This window comes from Mercenaria mercenaria, chromosome 6, assembly GCF_021730395.1.
Source record: "Mercenaria mercenaria strain notata chromosome 6, MADL_Memer_1, whole genome shotgun sequence".
NCBI lineage: Eukaryota > Metazoa > Mollusca > Bivalvia > Venerida > Veneridae > Mercenaria > Mercenaria mercenaria.
Window position 1 is genome coordinate 52,417,845 of NC_069366.1, and position 18,989 is coordinate 52,436,833.

The 18,989-nt window shown below is 33.2% G+C and overlaps 1 protein-coding gene across 2 annotated transcripts; it reads left to right on the top strand.

Moving 5' to 3' along the window:
* The first annotated feature begins 275 nt into the window (after positions 1-275).
* LOC123548881 (isoaspartyl peptidase/L-asparaginase-like) lies at positions 276-15,442 on the top strand. 2 transcript variants are annotated; one of them, XM_053545903.1, is made up of 9 exons: positions 276-429; positions 1,879-2,034; positions 2,333-2,588; positions 2,985-3,127; positions 8,103-8,257; positions 10,792-10,910; positions 12,584-12,694; positions 13,688-13,941; positions 14,600-15,442. In XM_053545903.1, exons 2-9 carry the CDS (start codon positions 1,939-1,941, stop codon positions 14,603-14,605), a joined length of 1,140 nt encoding a protein of 379 aa, XP_053401878.1. In that variant the 5' UTR covers positions 276-429; positions 1,879-1,938; the 3' UTR covers positions 14,606-15,442. The 2 variants fall into 2 exon arrangements, with proteins under 2 accessions (XP_053401878.1, XP_045192438.2); XM_045336503.2 differs by lacking the exon at positions 276-429 and having other exon boundaries at positions 1,520-2,034.
* Positions 15,443-18,989: the final 3,547 nt, after the last annotated feature.

The following is an 18,989-nucleotide window of genomic DNA, read 5'->3' on the forward strand; positions in this document are numbered from 1 at the left end:
AAAAAATAATGTACTACTTGTTAGCATTTTAAACTGAGTGATGACAATGGACAACAGCCATTTGTATTTGGAGAAATATGCTCGTATAAAACACATGAATTGTTTTATAACGGTCTAAATTTTGCAAATTTGATTATCCATTTTTGTCTATTCATTGGAAATGTTTACAGAATCTGAGCGTCAAATGGTATTACAAACAGTTAAAGTCCCATTCATTATGACTTGAGAAGTTTTTTTTTAACATTTCTGTTCATTATAGTACAAATAAAGACATTCGTTTGCTGAAAATAATCGTATCTTATGCGTGACTTCCAAATATACATTTCCGTACATACGTAACAAGGATGCAAAAAATACACTCGTCGTATACCTTATCGCCGCTCGTACCCGTAGTTCAAAGTTATATCCTGCGCGAGTAGCTTGTATTTGGTAAGTATACTTTATACACTTAGAATTTTTAATTATTTTTGCTGCAATTAATTATTGAAAGGGAAACAAGTAATTAAAATGCAATGATTTTCATAGTATTTTAAAAGAATTTATTTAATGAGTGTCAAACCATCGTTTGAAATTTGCAAGTTGATGATATACAATAATTATGTAGTAATTGTTTGTGAAATATTGGAAATCAATTTTAAATATTCTATAACTTTTTTTGTTGATTTATAAGATATTTACTTAAGTAAAAGTTATTCATAAAAAAAAACAGCGACACACAAAAATGGATAAAAGACTGAGTTTATCATTCTCTGCTACTATTTTCACAATCTCTGGTTGTTCAAGCTATTGTTATTAAATATTTATGTCAGAATCTACTTTACCTAATCGAATATATCTAACATACGCTAACATTTAAAAAGTAACAATATTCAACATTTTAACGTAAACAGCTACAAAAATAAATTTTGAGTATTCCTTAATAATAGACGTGAAAGTAGAAGAACTGATACGCAATCGCTCATTATTAATTATAAAGGCCGTTTGTATATTACATATAAATTGATTTCCTTCAAGACTGGCCAATTTAGAAAATTTACTTTTTAATGGATGTTTTTTTTTATAAATAAATTCAGTTCAATTCCAATCATATTATTTTATTATATCATAACATAAACATATACAGTTTCTTGTCACACATAAATACATTAACATAAGTAGAGTGACAAGTTTACACAACACAAAGATCATATATATAATTATTATACATTAGAAAATACTTCGTAAAGAAATATTATATATTTCATTGAAGTAAGCACTTCTTCAATTTGAACCAACATAACGTGGAACATATTTTGATACTATATAAAATATGTGGACAATCTTTTACGTTATGAAATCATCATTGTATGGACCATTTTCTGAATATTGTAAATATTATCTACAGACAACTGCGTACTAAATATAAGGAAACTATGTTACAGCGATTACATTCGAATGACGTAACATGAAGGCGTGACATTCAAACTTAAACTTAAGTTTCAAGAGCGCTGAATATTGTGAAGTGCTCATAAGTTCAGTAATTTCAAAACACTTGGTATGACAAAACAAAAAGGTTTAATATACATCTTTCTAATATCTCTGTAAAAAGCACAAAATATTATAAAATGATATTAATCTTCAATATCAACAGTTTGGCAAAAATTACAAATACGTAAATTGCGTCTATTCTATCGGCATCATAACGTCCAATTTCAAACTGTTGGGAAGATAATCTCAATCACGACATAACAGTATATAAGGTAATGAATCTAAATATTTTTCAAACACAAAAAGACAGTTAAAAGTTCTATATGTAAACAAGGAACGACTGTTATTCGTTGTTTGAACTGTGAGTTGAAAGACTACAAGTTATAATATGATGGATTATTATTAATAAAGAGGCAAACGGTCGAATGTAAAGGAACGGATTCTCCTTTGACGTCAGAAGGTAATATTGAGATGGATGCAATAATTATGGACGGAAGAACGCTAAATTCAGGCGCTGAAGCAGCCGTGAAAAATCCTATTGTTCTGGCCAGAATGGCAATGGAGCATGTAAGTACTTAAAGTGTTATTAATACATAAACCTGCTTGATATTAACTGTACCAGCCTTTCCGCGCCTAACCACACTCGTATATAAACTCTTTCATACAAATGAATCGTTGTTTTAAAAACAAATAGAACGTAAGAGAATCATTAAAATGAATTAAATTTTGTAGTTTTAAGGATAGTTTGTAAACTGAACAGGAAGACACTGTGATTTGCTGAAATTGAACAGAAAAGTATATTGTTGATACACACTCATAACTGTAGAAACAACAGCTTAACAAATGATAGATAAAAATATTTCAGATATCTTGTTCAATATTTTCACTTGTTCCGAGAGAGAAAACACCGACTGATCAAACTATGTCGACCAATGTGGAACCTGCTATTATTGTTCATGGCGGGGCAGTTGCGTTCCCAGGTGACAAGAAGGATAGAGCCTCAGAAGGAACAAAGAAAGCTGCTTCTAAAGGCTACCGCATGCTGATAGATGGAAGATCAGCACTTGACGCCGTACAAGCCGCTATCTGTGTACTAGAGAATGACCCCACATTTGACTCCGGTTTGTCTGAATACCTAATTAAGTACTGAAATAAAGTAATGCGTATTATTGAAAATATCTGATTTTCTGAAACACAAAGAGGCAAATATATACATTGACTATAAAATGATATTACTTGTTATTTTAATATCGTGAAAGTTCTATAATCTATATGCAGTCATATCTCTAGGAATAACATAACTTTAGTTTTGCTTTTCTTTTATAGTGCATTCTAATTTTAAGTCGTTCAAATTAAAGGTATAAAATTATGATACAATCAAAATGCATTTTTGTTGTCAAATGTATTTTTACTGATGATGCGTATATTGTTTTTGTTAGGCTGTTGGCGTTTTCCGATATAATTATATTTAAATGATATTACATTAAATTATCAACCGGTCAGAACTTGTATTAAAGGAACGGGTTCTCCTTTGACGTCAGAAGGTAATATTGAGATGGATGCAGTAATTATGGACGGAAGAACGCTAAATACAGGCGCTGTAGCGGCCGTGAAAAACGTGAAAAATCCTATTGTTCTGGCCAGAATGGTAATGGATCATGTAAGTACTAAAGTGTTATTGTTACATAAACCTACTTGTACATTAACTGTACCAACATTTTCGTGCATAACCATACTCTTATATTAACTCTTTCATACAAAATCCGGTAAGATATTACATCTTTTAAGGTAAAATAATAGGTAAGTATGCCAAAGTCATGCATCTTAATTTTTAAGGAGGGAAAAGAAAGAATAACATGAAAATTAGCACAGCGTGTAATTAGAAAACGTTATTGTAAATTTAAGGGAAAAGTGTTTGTATAATATATTTTGATGCAAGAAAAACTTTCATATAACTACGAATTATACATTAAATGGTTTACTCATTGTGAATAAAAAGGTAAAAGGACCATGTATGATAAGGCACAGTTTTAGCCCCAAAATTTCGAAGAAAATGAAAGTAAAAATACATCTCAACGATATGGATTATTTGAAAGATAAAGGCTTAATCTTGCATTTTTTGAAGAAAAAATGTATCAGTTTTGCGTTAAAAGTCATGATCCATGGTCTAGTTTCATGTCATCAACACAGATTTTGTACATTTTTAGATGCTTTCATGCACTTAATCAGCAAAGTACGATTTTAGTTTTGATTAGGATTACAAAAACACGGAGAATGATACATGAAAGAAAATTGTTCTAAGGTGCGCTCGTAGTAAATTTTGAACAAATACGGTATTTTTTCCGAACATGTTTACTCTAAAAATAGCCATATAAAGGGACGAAACTCTTGCTTTACTTGAAGAGCTTGGAGTAAAGGTAAGTAAAACATCTTGTGACGTCATGCGGAAGTGATTTCGTTTGAAACTGGGTCGCGTGCGATTAAAAAATAGGTCAGTAGGTCTAAAATTAGAAAACCTTGTGACCTCTCTAGAGTCCATACTTTTCAATGGATCTTCATGAAAATTGGTCAGAATGTTCACTTTGATGATATCTTGTTCAAGTTCAAAACGAGGTCACGTGCCATCAAAACCTAGGTCAGTGGATCAAATAATAGAAAAACTGTTCATGGGATCTGTATGAAAGTTGGTCTGAATATTCATCTTGATGATATCTAGGTCAAGTTCGAAACTGGGTCAACTGCGGTCAAAAACTAGGTCAGTAGGTCTACGTCGTCTGTTTGTCCATGCGTAAACTTTTGCTTGTGACCACTCCAGTTTAAGATTCAGCCTTGAAATTTGGATGGCATGTATAGTTTTGCATACCAATCTTTAAACTGTCTTTCAGTGACCATAAATGTGACCTACTGATCTACTTTCTAATATTTTAGCATCAGTCTGAAACATGTGGTTCAATATACTCAGGTGAGCGATACAGGGTCATCATGACCCTCTTGTTTTCTTTCTTTGTTGCTTCATAATTAATTAACAAACAAAAGAAAGTCCTTATTTATATTTTGTATGCAATAAATCTGGAAAACTGTACTAAATTAGAAAGGCAGCGTTTTTGATAAGCCATGCCCTACCGCCTCTTAACACAGTACTTTGGCAGATGTCCTTGAAAGCTTGGTTGATTGGTAAGAATTCGAAGTCGGTTTCAGCCACGATAGTATGAAGTATACTAATGGTCGAAAATAAGGATAATGTGTGATTTATTATTGATGCAATATGCTATCACAGAATGATGTCAGAGTAAAATAACAAAGTATGTAAAATCTCTTCATATATACATTGTTTTGCCATTAGGCATTCCATTAGCCATCAAGATACAGACATCGCTAAGACAGTTTCAAATGATTGAAAAACGAAATGATCGGTGTTATAAAAATATATTTCGGGTTGTAACAGTTTAAACAAAAGTAAATAATATTATAAATAATCAAGTGTGTCAGCAACAATTACAAATTAGACTTTCAATAAGTATTTAACTAGTTTACTTCCGAAAATTCTTCTGCATCTTTATAATTATCAGGAAATTAGATATTAAAATGTTTTACAACATGCGATGCCTCAAGAGCCAATACGTGATTTAGAAGTTCCTTGTTACGTTCAAGGGAAAACAATCATCTCAATTGACTTTAAATGATCGAGAACAATCCACTAAATTTGGATTTCTTCTTTCGAAAAATTCGTGATCATTAACTGGAATTAACGGCGTTTAAACACATTGCATCTCAAGTGCTGGTGTCCTGTCCCTATTTCAAATGTCCGTATGGACTAACTGTTATTAACAATGACAAATAGTACAACAAGGAAGACAAGTGTGGTATTCTAAGAAGACGGCTTTTAAACACAATGCATCTCAAGTGCTGGTGTCTTATCCCTATATTAAATGTCCGTATGGACTAATTGTCTGTAAGAATGACAAATAGTACAAGGAAGACAAGTGTGGTATTCTAAGAAGAAGAAATTTGAACAATTAAATATACTTAAAAATAAATTGAAATACTTACGCGTTGGGATGGGAATAAACATTTTCATTTTATCTTTTATTTTAAACGTGAATTGCAGCAGGAAGTAAATGGTAACGTACATAATTTTGCTCTTTTACACCACAAGCTGGGTCAAGTGTTTAAGTGATGTGTTTCAATCTCATATTGTTTATGTATGTTTGCTAGATAGTTCATAGTAAATTATTGACTTACAATGTATAATAGACAGAAAACAAAATATATTTCGTACTTTTATTACTAATATTGTAAACCTTTCCTGTCTTATTTTTCATTTTATAAAACTACACAGCGCAAAGGGCTTGGATTGTTTAATTATGTCTCTTTTGAAAAGTTAAAATTGTCATGTAAGATCTTGTTGTACCCTTGGATTTGTGTTTTGAGTGAATTTGGGCTAAAGTCACATGAACTCCTTTCATATTTTTGTCAGGTCCTGTTCTAACCGCTCATACAAACTATTTTCTGACACTATCTATCTCCCGATACTGACCAACCCTTTACAGAGACGTAGACACTTCCGTGCGCGTCAAACCCAAAAAACACTGTTAGTAGAAAATAAAAGATAATCGAGCCAAATAAAAGAGAAAGAAACATTTGTTAGTGATTAAAAAAAACAACAGGGATGAAGAGCAAGGTTATGGTGAAGTGTGTTCAATGTTGCAAACAGCGGCATTAAACTGCTCAAGGGTTGGAAGGTATGGAATGTCAGGTGGAAGATTATTCCACAGGACTATAGTCCTGGGGAAAAAGGAATATCCGAGGTTGTCTGTGGTGACAGAGATTACCCTGTAAAACAGCTAATGATAATGGCGTTATTGCCTTGTTAAGGGGATGAGATAATCTTCCATGGGGAATGCAACCAGTTGATTTGAGATTTTATACATTAGAGAGAGTCGGGTGTAAAGGCGCCGGAGATCTAGCCTGCGCAATTTTAGACTGTATAGCATGTCAGTGACAGTGGAGTTGCGGCCAAAGTCAGACATAGCCCAACGTGCTGCCGTCTTCGAACCGCTTCTATTTTGGTTTGTGTGTATGGAGACAAGACTTCGGAACTATATTATTCCAGCTGTGGTCTGACGACGGTCTGATATGCCATGGAGTTTGATTTGTCTTTTTGGTTGACCTATTTATATTGGCGTCCCACGACAGATCGTTTGAGATATCCACGACAAGGTATTCTGTTGAGGCGACATATTCTAGTAATGTATTATGCAGGTGGTATTATGAGGGAATAGGATATTTCCTTCTTTTGACGCGGATAACTTGACAGTTGGAAGAATTGAATTCCATATCCAAGTCCAGCTGACACTTTTCTCATGGCTCACTTTATCAAATGCTTTGCTGAAAATCTTATAGTATCAGGTCAACCTGCTATTTGTTTTACACTGATTTGACAAGGTCATTTACAAGCATTTGAGGAGAAATAATGGATGCTTTTAAAAAACAATGCATAAAAAATCAATCTGTTACCATGGTAACAAGTAATTAGATTTGTAACCATGACAAGTTCTAAACTTACTAAATAAGATAAAATAGATATAAAACAATAAACATTTCTTGATGTGTCTTTATTTTGGAAAATTGAGAAAATACAATTTTTACCTTACTTTTCAGCTGTTTTGAGTAAAGAAGAGTTATCTCCCTTTATATTGTTTTTCTTATTCAAGTATTATAATGGGTATTAAATGTCAAAATGAATTGTACACTGTGTTAGCAATGAATGATCAGGTCAAGGTCTAATTTAAGTAAATAATAACTTCAGTATGGCACTTTTTAAGCCTACCCCCTCATAAACCAAATATTCACACACTTGGACGCATGTATATATAAACCAGTATTTTTTTTCTAAATACTGACTTTATTCAGATATTTGGCAACTAAATCAAGAAAATAGACATATTTTATAATCTAATGATGCATTCAAAAACAAAATTGGATCGGGGGCCCAAAACACCCCTTATCATACATGGTCCTTTAGACAAAATGGTCGCCACTCACTCCAAGTCTGTCATTTACCTTAATTAGTTAAACTTGTATACTGGACTAACGACAACTATGGCAATTTGTGGCATTATTACGTTTATGCAGTCTGTATAGCTATCGTTGTTCCAGGCTTAACAGACTAAATAAAGAATCGCAAACAAAATCAATCCTACCGCCCAGATGAAAAGATGAGTGTTACAATCACTGCTAGTCCGCGAGTCGTATTAACAGAGAATAGGATAAAACAACTAAATTTAAATTTTGCAAATTTTCTTTCTTGTTAATGAGGAATTGTAACATTTTTCAAACTAAGGTAAATCATGGCATCCAAGTCTCACCATTTTTCGCGTTATTCAAGCCTTTATTATTAGAGTTTGAATTATATTGAATATAATTGTTCATTATTATTTGAAAAAGCAAATTTTCCACACTAATGCATTCGCTTTATTGTTTATTTATTCAATTTACAATTACGTGCAACAGTTCATGTGCTCTAAATATCAAAATTTCACAAGCATTTATACATATGCATTTCAGTTGTAGCCAAACAATCGCGTAGCATTCGTTATAGTCATTATGATACATTCTTATTGCTTCTTTTTCAGACGGATCACTGTCTATTGGTAGGAGAAGGGGCTAATCAGTTCGCTGACGAGGAAGGTGTTCGCAGAATACCAAAGGAAAACCTTATCACTGAGGAAAATAGAAAGAAATTCAAAGCTTCCTTCGGCAAAGCACTGACAACTGATTTTAGTACAAGGTATTGTATGCATCAGCAGGGTATTGTGTAACAAAATGAATGGTTGGAATAGGAGCAAAGTATTGGTTGTCTCGCTTTTGTAATGAAGATCCTCATGTTACATGACTTTTCTGAGCACCGAAAACAATTAATGTTTGTGTTTTTATTTCCGAGGCTTAGTGCCTGTTTCGTCAAAGGTTGCCTAATTAGATTTTATATGTGCAGAAATGGTCTTCTGTGACATAAAATTGCCATTAAATTAACGATTTTTGTCACAATTTTTCATTCCCATTTCCTTGGTTCTAAGTCTCCTAGTAGATGCTGATTGTAAAGGGAAACCATACTCTCAGTCTTCAAATGCCATGTCATCACATTAATATTTGATGAGCAACTGCAGAATTTTTCAACATCCGCATGTTTAAAAAAGTCTTCTGATTTTGCAGCACGACCAAGGTAATGGTTTGTACAACTTATCAATATACCCCCGTAATAATTCGAAATTAATTGCAAACCACGAGCATTTTCTATGAGCGATAATACCACAACGAGACTAAATAAATCCTTCAAATGAATTACTTCTACAACAGTAATACAATTCAAAGATGTTCATCATCGCTGAATGAAAATACAATCGTTTTTTTTTTTGTTTTTTTTTTTGTATTTGATGGCCTTTAATAAAACAAACTTTCCCATTCACACCCTTGGTAGGGTGAACCAAGTTGTAAATTTATTACCTGAGTTATATGCGCATATCTTTAACATCTAAAGTATCAATGATTCTAGTTTCATGATATAATTGTCCGAACTTTGTAACCGAATTCGATCTATACCTTAAAATGAAACATGTCACATGTAAGTGGCTGAAATCAAAGAAAACATACATATTTTGAGCGGGCCTGTCAAAATTTGAAATTTTAACTGATTCAAGGGCCATAACTCTGCAGATACAGGTCTAAGCTAATTGACTATCGGATTTGACTTACATGTTTTAGTGAAACATATTATGTGTACATATGATTTATTTACAAGAAACAATGCCCTTGTTATGGAGCTGACACTGACATTTCAATCAATATTGACTAATTCAATGGTCCTATCTCCGGAGATACTGGTTCAAATTTCTTGATTATTGAACTTGACTTAAAATTATATACATACATATATTTCCATTACTTCAAAGCAAAATTGCTCTTCGTTATGGAGCGGACACCAGAAGCTGTACATGTAAAGGATTAGGATATGTCAATACAATCGCGCGCACACGTGTTAGCTCATAAAAGTTTAAGGTAAATGTAAGGCCACTCCAAACTTATTAATAGCTCATCATAAAATTTTGGAAAAAAACAAGATGGAGAGAACGAACGTTCTATTTATTTCTTTCTCAAATTTCACTTTTTGAGAAGCTGTTACATTTTTCATCGATTACATTTTTCATCGAGAGAGCGGAACATGTTTCATTATTTTTATTCTTATTTTAACTATCTTAATGACACGTCTCCAAATAAAACTGCTGTGTAGCATAAACAGGTCTACGAAAGAGGAATATTTATTGTGTAAAAATCAATTTACATATTTTTTCAATGTATAAATTTACAGACTGAGTGTATTGAATCTGCTTAAATTACATTTGTCCTCAAAATAGTGGTTGAAATTAATTACCTTGCTTGTTGTATGCAAAATAAAGATCATTTGTTAGTTTCAGCTTTATTTTTTGCATTTAGTAAATTTACAGGTTTTATCAAATTCAACAGTAACGACTGAAACTCACAGGTCTTACTTACACACTCCATAGAGTACTTTGTTACTGTTAAAAGATGGCAACTGTTCTTTTACAAAAAATATCATGTCTTACTGACTGAGTCCAAATGTCCACATACTGTCTGGGATACATACTACACAGAGTTCCGCTCATTTCACGAGTCAATGTCTATTGATATAATCTTATGTTAAATATTCAGGTGCACTTATTATTTCCCAACAGTTTTTCTTTCACTTATTTGTTACTTTAAGATATATTCTTAAAAACCCCCGTCTAAACAGAGTTATAGATATTCCACACATTTGAAAGTTTAAAAAGGCAAATCATTCAAGATCATCTACTTTAACCACTTGGCTGTAAAAGTGTAATTATTTTCTAGACTATACATGCAAACGGGTGATTTCTTTTTCACAGAATAGAAATTATTGATGAGGTAATTCCGAAGAACTACAAATCAATTTGGCATGGCCTAAGGGTTACCATTACTATCACAAAGACTACCGTGTGCACATGCAGCCTATATCTAAATTGAGCAAATTCACAGTGCATTACGAGGTATTCTAAATGCAGACAAATAAGGACACGCTTGGAGCTACTTCGTTCTAGTCACCCCAACCACCCAATTTGTACATGAATATTATGAAAATATCATATATCAATAAGTTTTATTTTCTTATATTCTCTTTAATAAAATATAACCCTAAAATCTATATTTCTTTATAAAACCACATGTAAATGCTTCCTTCAGATTTATCTTGATTCTTTTCTGAGATTCGAAACTAAGTTTTTTTTATAGGGACCATGACACAGTTGGAGCTGTCGCTATAGACAGAGAAGGTAATATTGCGTTTGGAACTTCAACAGGGGGAATAACCAACAAGAGACCAGGCCGAGTCGGCGATAGCCCTATTGCCGGTAAACAACATTTGTGTCTATGTTTGCGGTTTAACGCCGTTTTCAACAGTGTTTAAGAACTAATATAGCAGAAGTGTGTTTTAATTAATTTAAACATGACGATGAGTACATAGTTTACATCCCGCGAAATAATTTCAAGAGTGCGTAAAACCGATTCGGGGTGTTTTAATTAATTAAGATAAAATTAAAACACGCTTCAGTATCTAATATGTCTTATATGTAAAATAGTAGATCAAACATCGTAGCAGTTTTTCTTGGTCCTTATCAGTAGATCGAGATGACGTCACCGTAAGTGTGTATTATATAAAACAAAATTTGTCATACCGTATTTAGATCTATATATTGTAGGTTTACATTATTATGATACAACTTTTCGTGACGACATTTCTTGAAAAATAATACTTTACAAATGAGAAAAAGTCCGAATTTAGAACTCGGAGCTTATTTTTTTGGTGTCAAGACTGTCAATATATGACCAATAGGATGTGCCAACGCCTTTATATCTTGAGCAACGAAATGGGTCCTATGTAGATTAGCCCAAAAACTTGGTTGAATGTCCTTTGTTAAATCACAGAGACGATGAGACCTTTAAATTTTAGATATACATGTATCATTTTCTTCAGGCTACCTTTGCGTTCAATAATGATTGTGTGCCAAAAATTAGAATATGATTTATATTACATACTCAACAATTTCAGGGATCAGACAAATCATTCAATATTTTAAACAAATCTCATACTATCAGTGATGCTCAGTTTGACCATTACTATACGTACTTGATTGGCCCCTTCAAACGATGTACGTATTTGAACTACAACATATAAGCCTGATCATATTGGAGTTCAACCTGTGTTTAACAAAAACTCTTGACCCTTGTATAAGCATAGGGATCGGATATCCCTGCAAATACAGAGACAACCAAAAGGTCAAAACTATAACTGTCGTCTCAAACCAAACCTCTTGAAGCAAATTTAGTTTCATATCAAACCTCTGTTTTAATCTGTTGACCTCAAACAAAACCATGAGCTTACACACCGTTCAGCACGTATAGTATAAACAGAAGAGGACTCTGAAAACATGAGTCTAAGCTGCAATCCTGTGCTGTTTGGTCGAAAATAGAATGCAGCTTTCTACAGCGAGCGACTGCCTTACTAAATAAATTATAGAGCATTTTGTCTAATGCTTTTGGTTATTAACATTACAAACAATTCATATATAAGTAAAGGAAATAACTTACCAAAGACAAATTATTCTGACAGTGGGGGAATTAGTTAAAATTTCACAGTCGATTGATGTGTACAAAAATAATTGCTCAATAATTTATCATTTATCTCAAGTACATATCAATTATGGTCAGAATTCTCCAAACAGCTATACACAAAAAAATAATTTTGGTATTTCGTTGATTTTGAACAATACGCCCAAGACAGGTCAGCGTTTTACCTTCATATCTAAAATGAAAACATTATCAAATAAGACTGAAAATTGTGTAGACTGAACAGTTATAATCAACACTTAACTAAACGTATTGTACGGCATTGAAAAGACGACAGAATTCATCAACGAGAGGATAACGTTATGCATATTTCTATCAATAATGTGCACAGTCCCAAATACCCAGATATGAGTTAAACGTATTTTAAAATATTAAAAAACTACATAATTTATTTCAGGTATAGGAGGTTATGCCGACAATAATGTAGGAGGGATCTCTTGCACTGGTCATGGAGAGTCTATAACGAGAGTTGCCTTGGCGTATGACATTATATCACTGATGAAATACAGTGCGATATTTATTCAATTCCATGCAATATCTTCATCTGCTTTTTCTGAAATTTTCATCCTAACTTTTGATAGTTACATACTAGAAATAATAGTTTAATATAAAGGTAAAACACATGCTTCGTAGAATTTCATACCTATTATTGTTATTTGTTCATAACAGTGAGTATGAAAATATTACTAATAAAGTTTCTGTTTTTCCGTGAAATTATATACTTTAGTTTTTTTGCTATAAAATTGTTCTGAATGAAATAAATGTGCATATTAATGGAAACCTAGTTATAAGTTTACTATGACAGCTAAAACCTTTGCTATATTACATAAGTCTTTTTCTTGTTCTAATCTAAATATATTAAATGCCCATTTGTTGCTGTTTTTTTGTTATTTTTAGCTATTTAATTCAAATCTAGAAAATCCATTCAAATTTATTTAATGTTACAATAATTGTATATGTAGAGCTACATTCATAGTAAAATGTTATGCAATAAGATTCGATTGTTACAAAACTTGCAGATTTTAGCGATAGTATTTATTTATACTGTGTTTAGACATACATTTATAAATACTTTAGTGCTGTTATTAATGCACATATAATTGTTACTTACATAAACTTTATGTAGAGATTGTCAATATTTTCAAATTTGATAATTTTATTTAGTATAATTTTAACATTTGTGTTGTTGAATTGTTATATTTATGTTACATTCTTATTGTTAAATCAAGAACATAAATATTAATCTGAATTAATTAATTAAATCTATATATTCATTTAAAGACTTTTTTGTCATTAATGTTCTTAGTTTAACAAAAAGACGAATAGCATAAATAAATTTGACACCATACATGTATAATTTAAAAACACAAATGTTAAGTTTGACAAAGAAAAATGGTTACACAATATAGCAACATTTTGCCTGCCATAGTTTCATTTTTAATAAGAAAACTTTTAAAAGTGACTAAGTGATCAAATTATTTCCATTGTATAATAATTTCAGCAAACAGGTCTACACAAGAGGCTGCAGATTACGCTCTTGGTCAGATGGAAGGCAAACTGCGAAATGCTAAGAATAACTTCGGAGCAGGGGTAATAGGTATTGGCAAGGATGGTAACCCTGTTTACTCATTTAGAACTGGGCAGATGGCATGGGCCTGGGCAAAGGATTGGAAACTACATAATGGTGTTAATCCTGGAGAACATAATACATACACAATTACGCCTGACGCCAATGGAGAATACAAACTTAATAAGGTTGTAGATTTATAGCAAAAATTGCATGTACCCGTATTTCAGAGCCACATGAAATCTTGATATTATTTTTATAAAGTAAGTAATACATGTATTAATAATAACATAATCTGAATTTTCTCAAAGACTATAAATTAAACATATAATAAAACTTACTTTTTATGCCCCACCACTATATCGGTGGGGGTGTAAAGGGTAAGTCCTGTTCGTTTATGCGTGCGTCTTTGTGTCCATGCATGTGTGTGTATACATGTGCTCAAAATAATGTCCGATCGATAGCTTTTTTTTAAATAACTTAATGCAAATAATCCGCGTAAAAAGACAACCGATCGATTACAAAACACATACCCCTATCTCAAAGGTCACAACGTCACACATAGAGGTCAAAATTTTACAATCATTTTTTGCCTGTTCTATACCTGTTTCACATTTAAATGTAAAATACTCAAGGTGTTTTTTTCTTTTCTAGTCCATAACTTCAGTATATGTGTTCTATTGTCAAATTGTCATAACTCACAAGACGGCACTTGTATGTCCTAACATCACATGGCGGCGGCGTCCGTTTCCTATGGACACACTTCCAGTTTTATTATAGTGCGTTGGTGTATCTTCATTTATTGAAACTTCTGGTATACTAAATATTGATTTTGTTTTATTTCAGGACTAATGAAGTGGCAAGAGATATAAAAATGGCGATGAAATTGCACTAATATGTACACGGATCATTAGAATTAGAAATCTTTTTATTGTACATGTAACAGACGCAAGTGCCAATATGACACGTCAGTCATGACAAATGACGTCACAAATACGTGGACTTATCATTGAAGTTCCTATTTTAGATTCTTTATATTTTGGGAATATGTTCCAGCAGATATTCTAAATATTGTTCCCACGTGTCCATAGATGCACTATGCACTGCAGGTGTTTGACCTTTGTTATTTTACAAGATACTTTCTGAGCTTTATTTTGTAATCAGTGCTTCATATAGATCTAGTTTATCTGTAACTAGGCTTTGGTAGTGTCGTTTTCAAAATATTACATTTCTTAGAAACAGTTAAAACGTTAAAACACTGTTATACTATGTTAACAAAACCTTAATATTTACAAAAATTCCACTTTAATACGATTTATCTTTGTAAAGTTATGTATTGGATTGTATATGGTATTAAAACTATAAAAAAAAAATCAATTTCTGTTCTTTCTTTCTCAGCCAGTGTTTATTATTGTTTAAATTATTATTGTTTAAATATGTTTTATTAGACTTAAGTCTTGTTATTTTGTACGATAAATAACTGCCGTCTTTAGTGAAAAAGCAGTAGGTAAAGTTATTCCGCTGAAGTGATAACAATATTGAAAATTGTCATGCAACTACGGGTGGGGTGGCGGAAGTTTGTTTTGATAATGATTGTTGAAAAATTAAGTATGTTATATTTTGTTCTGTCTTATTTGTTAAAGTCACTTGTGCATGGCTTGGACTGATGGCATAAAAGCTATTTATATTCGATGTTCTTTTTGTGAATTGTTTTGATCTATAAAGGGAGCGTTAGATGGATTTAGTTTTCATCACTTTTCAGAGGAAAAAAAAAACGATCAAAATTATATCCATTTATTCAGATCAATGTCTATTGAGAGGTTTCAAAAGAAATTTAATTACTCCAACGTACGCTTACCATACACATCCCTTTCCTTATCATGAGATGCCAATACAGCATTTACATATGATGTCTGTACTTGAAGAGCTATATTCTGCATCTATTCCCCGCCCATCAACAAGGTCAAAAGGGGACTATATAACAGGTTGCTGTTTATTGCTTGTACGGGTAAATCAGGCGTCTCAGAACATTGCAAGACACACGATTTCATTAGATTTCATTTAAGAAATGAGCCGCGCCATGAAAAAACCAACATAGTGGGTTTGCGACCAGCATGGATCCAGACCAGCCTGCGCATCCGCGCAGTCTGGTCAGGATACATGCTGTTCGCTAACGGTTTCTCTAATTGCAGTAGGCTTTTAAAGCGAACAGCATGGATCCTCACCAGACTGCGCGGATGCGCAGGCTGGACTGGATCCATGCTGGTCGCAAACCCACTATGTTGGTTTTCTCGTGGCGCGGCTCAAATAATATACAGCAGAATTATGTTTTAACATATTGAAACAATACGAAGAGGTTATACGCCTGCGGAATAGTTTCGCTAGGATGTGAATTTTACATGCATGGTTTAACCGATTCGTATTGTTGAGATATATTTAAACATGGTTTCGCTATACATTATTTTTAATTTGTCTTTTATGTAAACAAGTAGATGGAAATGGAAAATAACACTATTTCATGGCGCATGTATGGCGCCAAATGTAATAGGTCGACGTGACATCAACGCGCAGTTTGAAAATACGGGAAGTAACCCGTCCCTCGGAATAACATAAACAATATGGAGGGCATTGACGTCTAATGAGTTATTATACGCACCTTGTACTAACATCTAAACATCTAAAACTGAGAAAAATATATATTTATATGTGTGAAAGTTAAATGAAGCAATATTTCTGTACGACAGGGCTCTGCTAAAGTCATTTAAAATGCTAGGTCATGCCAATTTTAGGTAAATTGATATGTTCATCTTTGTTTATCTAAATATAAACACAAATCAGCATCATCAACACCTTGTTCCAACCACGCTTCATAAATTCAAAGCATACACAGTGATATTTAACCCTAGAATACCAATGCACCTTCCGTTGACCACATTCAAATTAACAAAGTAAGCTTAAATTAAACATGATATATATTATATATCATATATTGTTTTATTTTTATTCACTCATTTTTTGTTATTGTACAATCTTCAGCCAATACTTTAAACATTGTACTTTTCACAGCTGTTCTGCCCATTTCGCCATGTACAAAATCATGTTGTATTTTTTTTTCACACCTAATATTTTTATCAAAATTATAAATGTTCTCTTTCTTAAGACACATTGTTTGCAAAACCAAATACATCACTGCAGTAGCTTGAGATTGGCATCAATAGGTAGAACAAGATGGCGGACAGTGGTGACATCTGAAAAATCGCTCTCAGTTTATATTTTTTATTGAGTAAATATTGAAGGATCGGTTAGACTTTTAAGTCGGGGAAGTATTTAGGAGTACTTTGCTTACAAATGTGCGAAACTTTTTAAGTGAATTATGGATGTAGCGGCTGACTTTCAAATACCTGTGCAAAATCGTTTTCATTGTTTGAGTGCGCGGGAAATGGAGGGAATTGCAAATGCTGGATTTACTCGACAAGATTTCATTGCGAGTTCTGTAGACGATAAACTAACTCATTTATTTGATGAAATGAGGTTTCTCAGAACCGAGCAAGTGACATGTAGCACAAATTTAGCGAAATTCCAAAATTCGTTGAGCAATATGAATCACAAAATTGGACAAGTTGTAAAAGTTACAAACGCACATACGGAGTTCACTCGCGCTGGCGTACAAGTCCATAGATTTGGAGGCGCGCTCCAGGAGGAATAACTTGATATTCAGAGGCATAGTTGAAGGTAGAAATGAACGGTGCTTTACTGTGATCAGTGAATTTTTGGAATCGAAACTGGATATAGACACACGGGATATTTACATAGCCAGAGCACACCGATTGGGAGCAAAAAGAATGGGTAAGAATTTTAATAAGAGACCCATTATTGTTAACTTTAGAGACTACGGTGATGTAGAGTATATCATGAGCAGAGTATACATGTTGACAGACTTTCCTGGCTATTTTATTGACTATGATCTCCCAAAGGAAATCCAGGCTGCAAGATATCGTCTTTGGCCAATATTTAAGGAGTATCGATCAAGAAACCAAAAATCGAAGGTGTCAATAGTGTACCCGGCTAAGATAATTGCAGATGGTAGAATCATTCACGATGAATTTCCTCAGTGGAACCATTATGTGAACTATGACAGACTCTCTCACGCTGAACTCATAAGTGAACATAGTGGTAATAGTCAAGCTCGGCAATGTGTACCTGAATTCATACAGCAAAAGGAGTACGTGTTTCCAACAAATAACATGCAGTCGCAAAATAATATTGAACTAACTCAAAGTGTGAGACAAGTCAGGCCCCCATCAGTTTTTTTTCCATACCGGCTACGCACCAGCCCAATCAGAACAGTCAGATCAACAGCTTACATTCACTAATCTGCTGAATACAGGTGAAATAAATGGTTCAATCATTCAGTCATCCGTAACCAACACGTTGACCAGTTCAGTGAATGACAATCCAGAATTAATACCGCCGCCCATGACATGCAATAGTAGTGAACAGATTATGCCCCCCCCCCCCCCCCCCCCCCCCAAGTCAAAGTGTGCCACAAGAAATAGAATGTAGACAAGATATTTTACCTTGTCATAGTGTAACAGCAAACGTAGGCTCACAGAGTGAACAGGGTGATTTTTGGAGAAACACTTACTTTAATGAGAGATTCATCCACGATCCTAGATCAAACACAGGAATGTATCCCCAAAACATATTTAAGTGCACAGAAATCTCCACAATCAACAAACGATGAAACAATCCCGAAAATTGTTGACAGTGAAAACACTAAGGCTACACATGTTTCACGTGTAAGGAATCGCACTAGGCGTAAACAATCATATAGTCCGTATAGGCGAAGCGTATCTTTGAACAGAAACAGGTTTTCCCCAGCTTCTATAAATAGAAACAGGGAAAACCAGGATAGTAGTCGAGATGATAGATAGTAGAGTGCGGGGGAGGTCCTTATTCGTTGTGCTTACATGAACATTAATGGTCTGCAAAGCAAACGAACAAATAAACTGAATTCAGTGTTTTTAAAAGATGTTTTTAAAAGAAATGATATTATATTATTTTCTGAAACATAGACAGATGTGTATTCAAATTTACAAATGCACAGATCTGATATTAAAAGCACTGCGACACGTAATTCAGGTGGTGTAATTATATACGTTAAAAATAATTTAGTGTCAGATGATACATTGATATTTACTTCTAATGATGACATTATTTGGGTTAAGATTTCAGG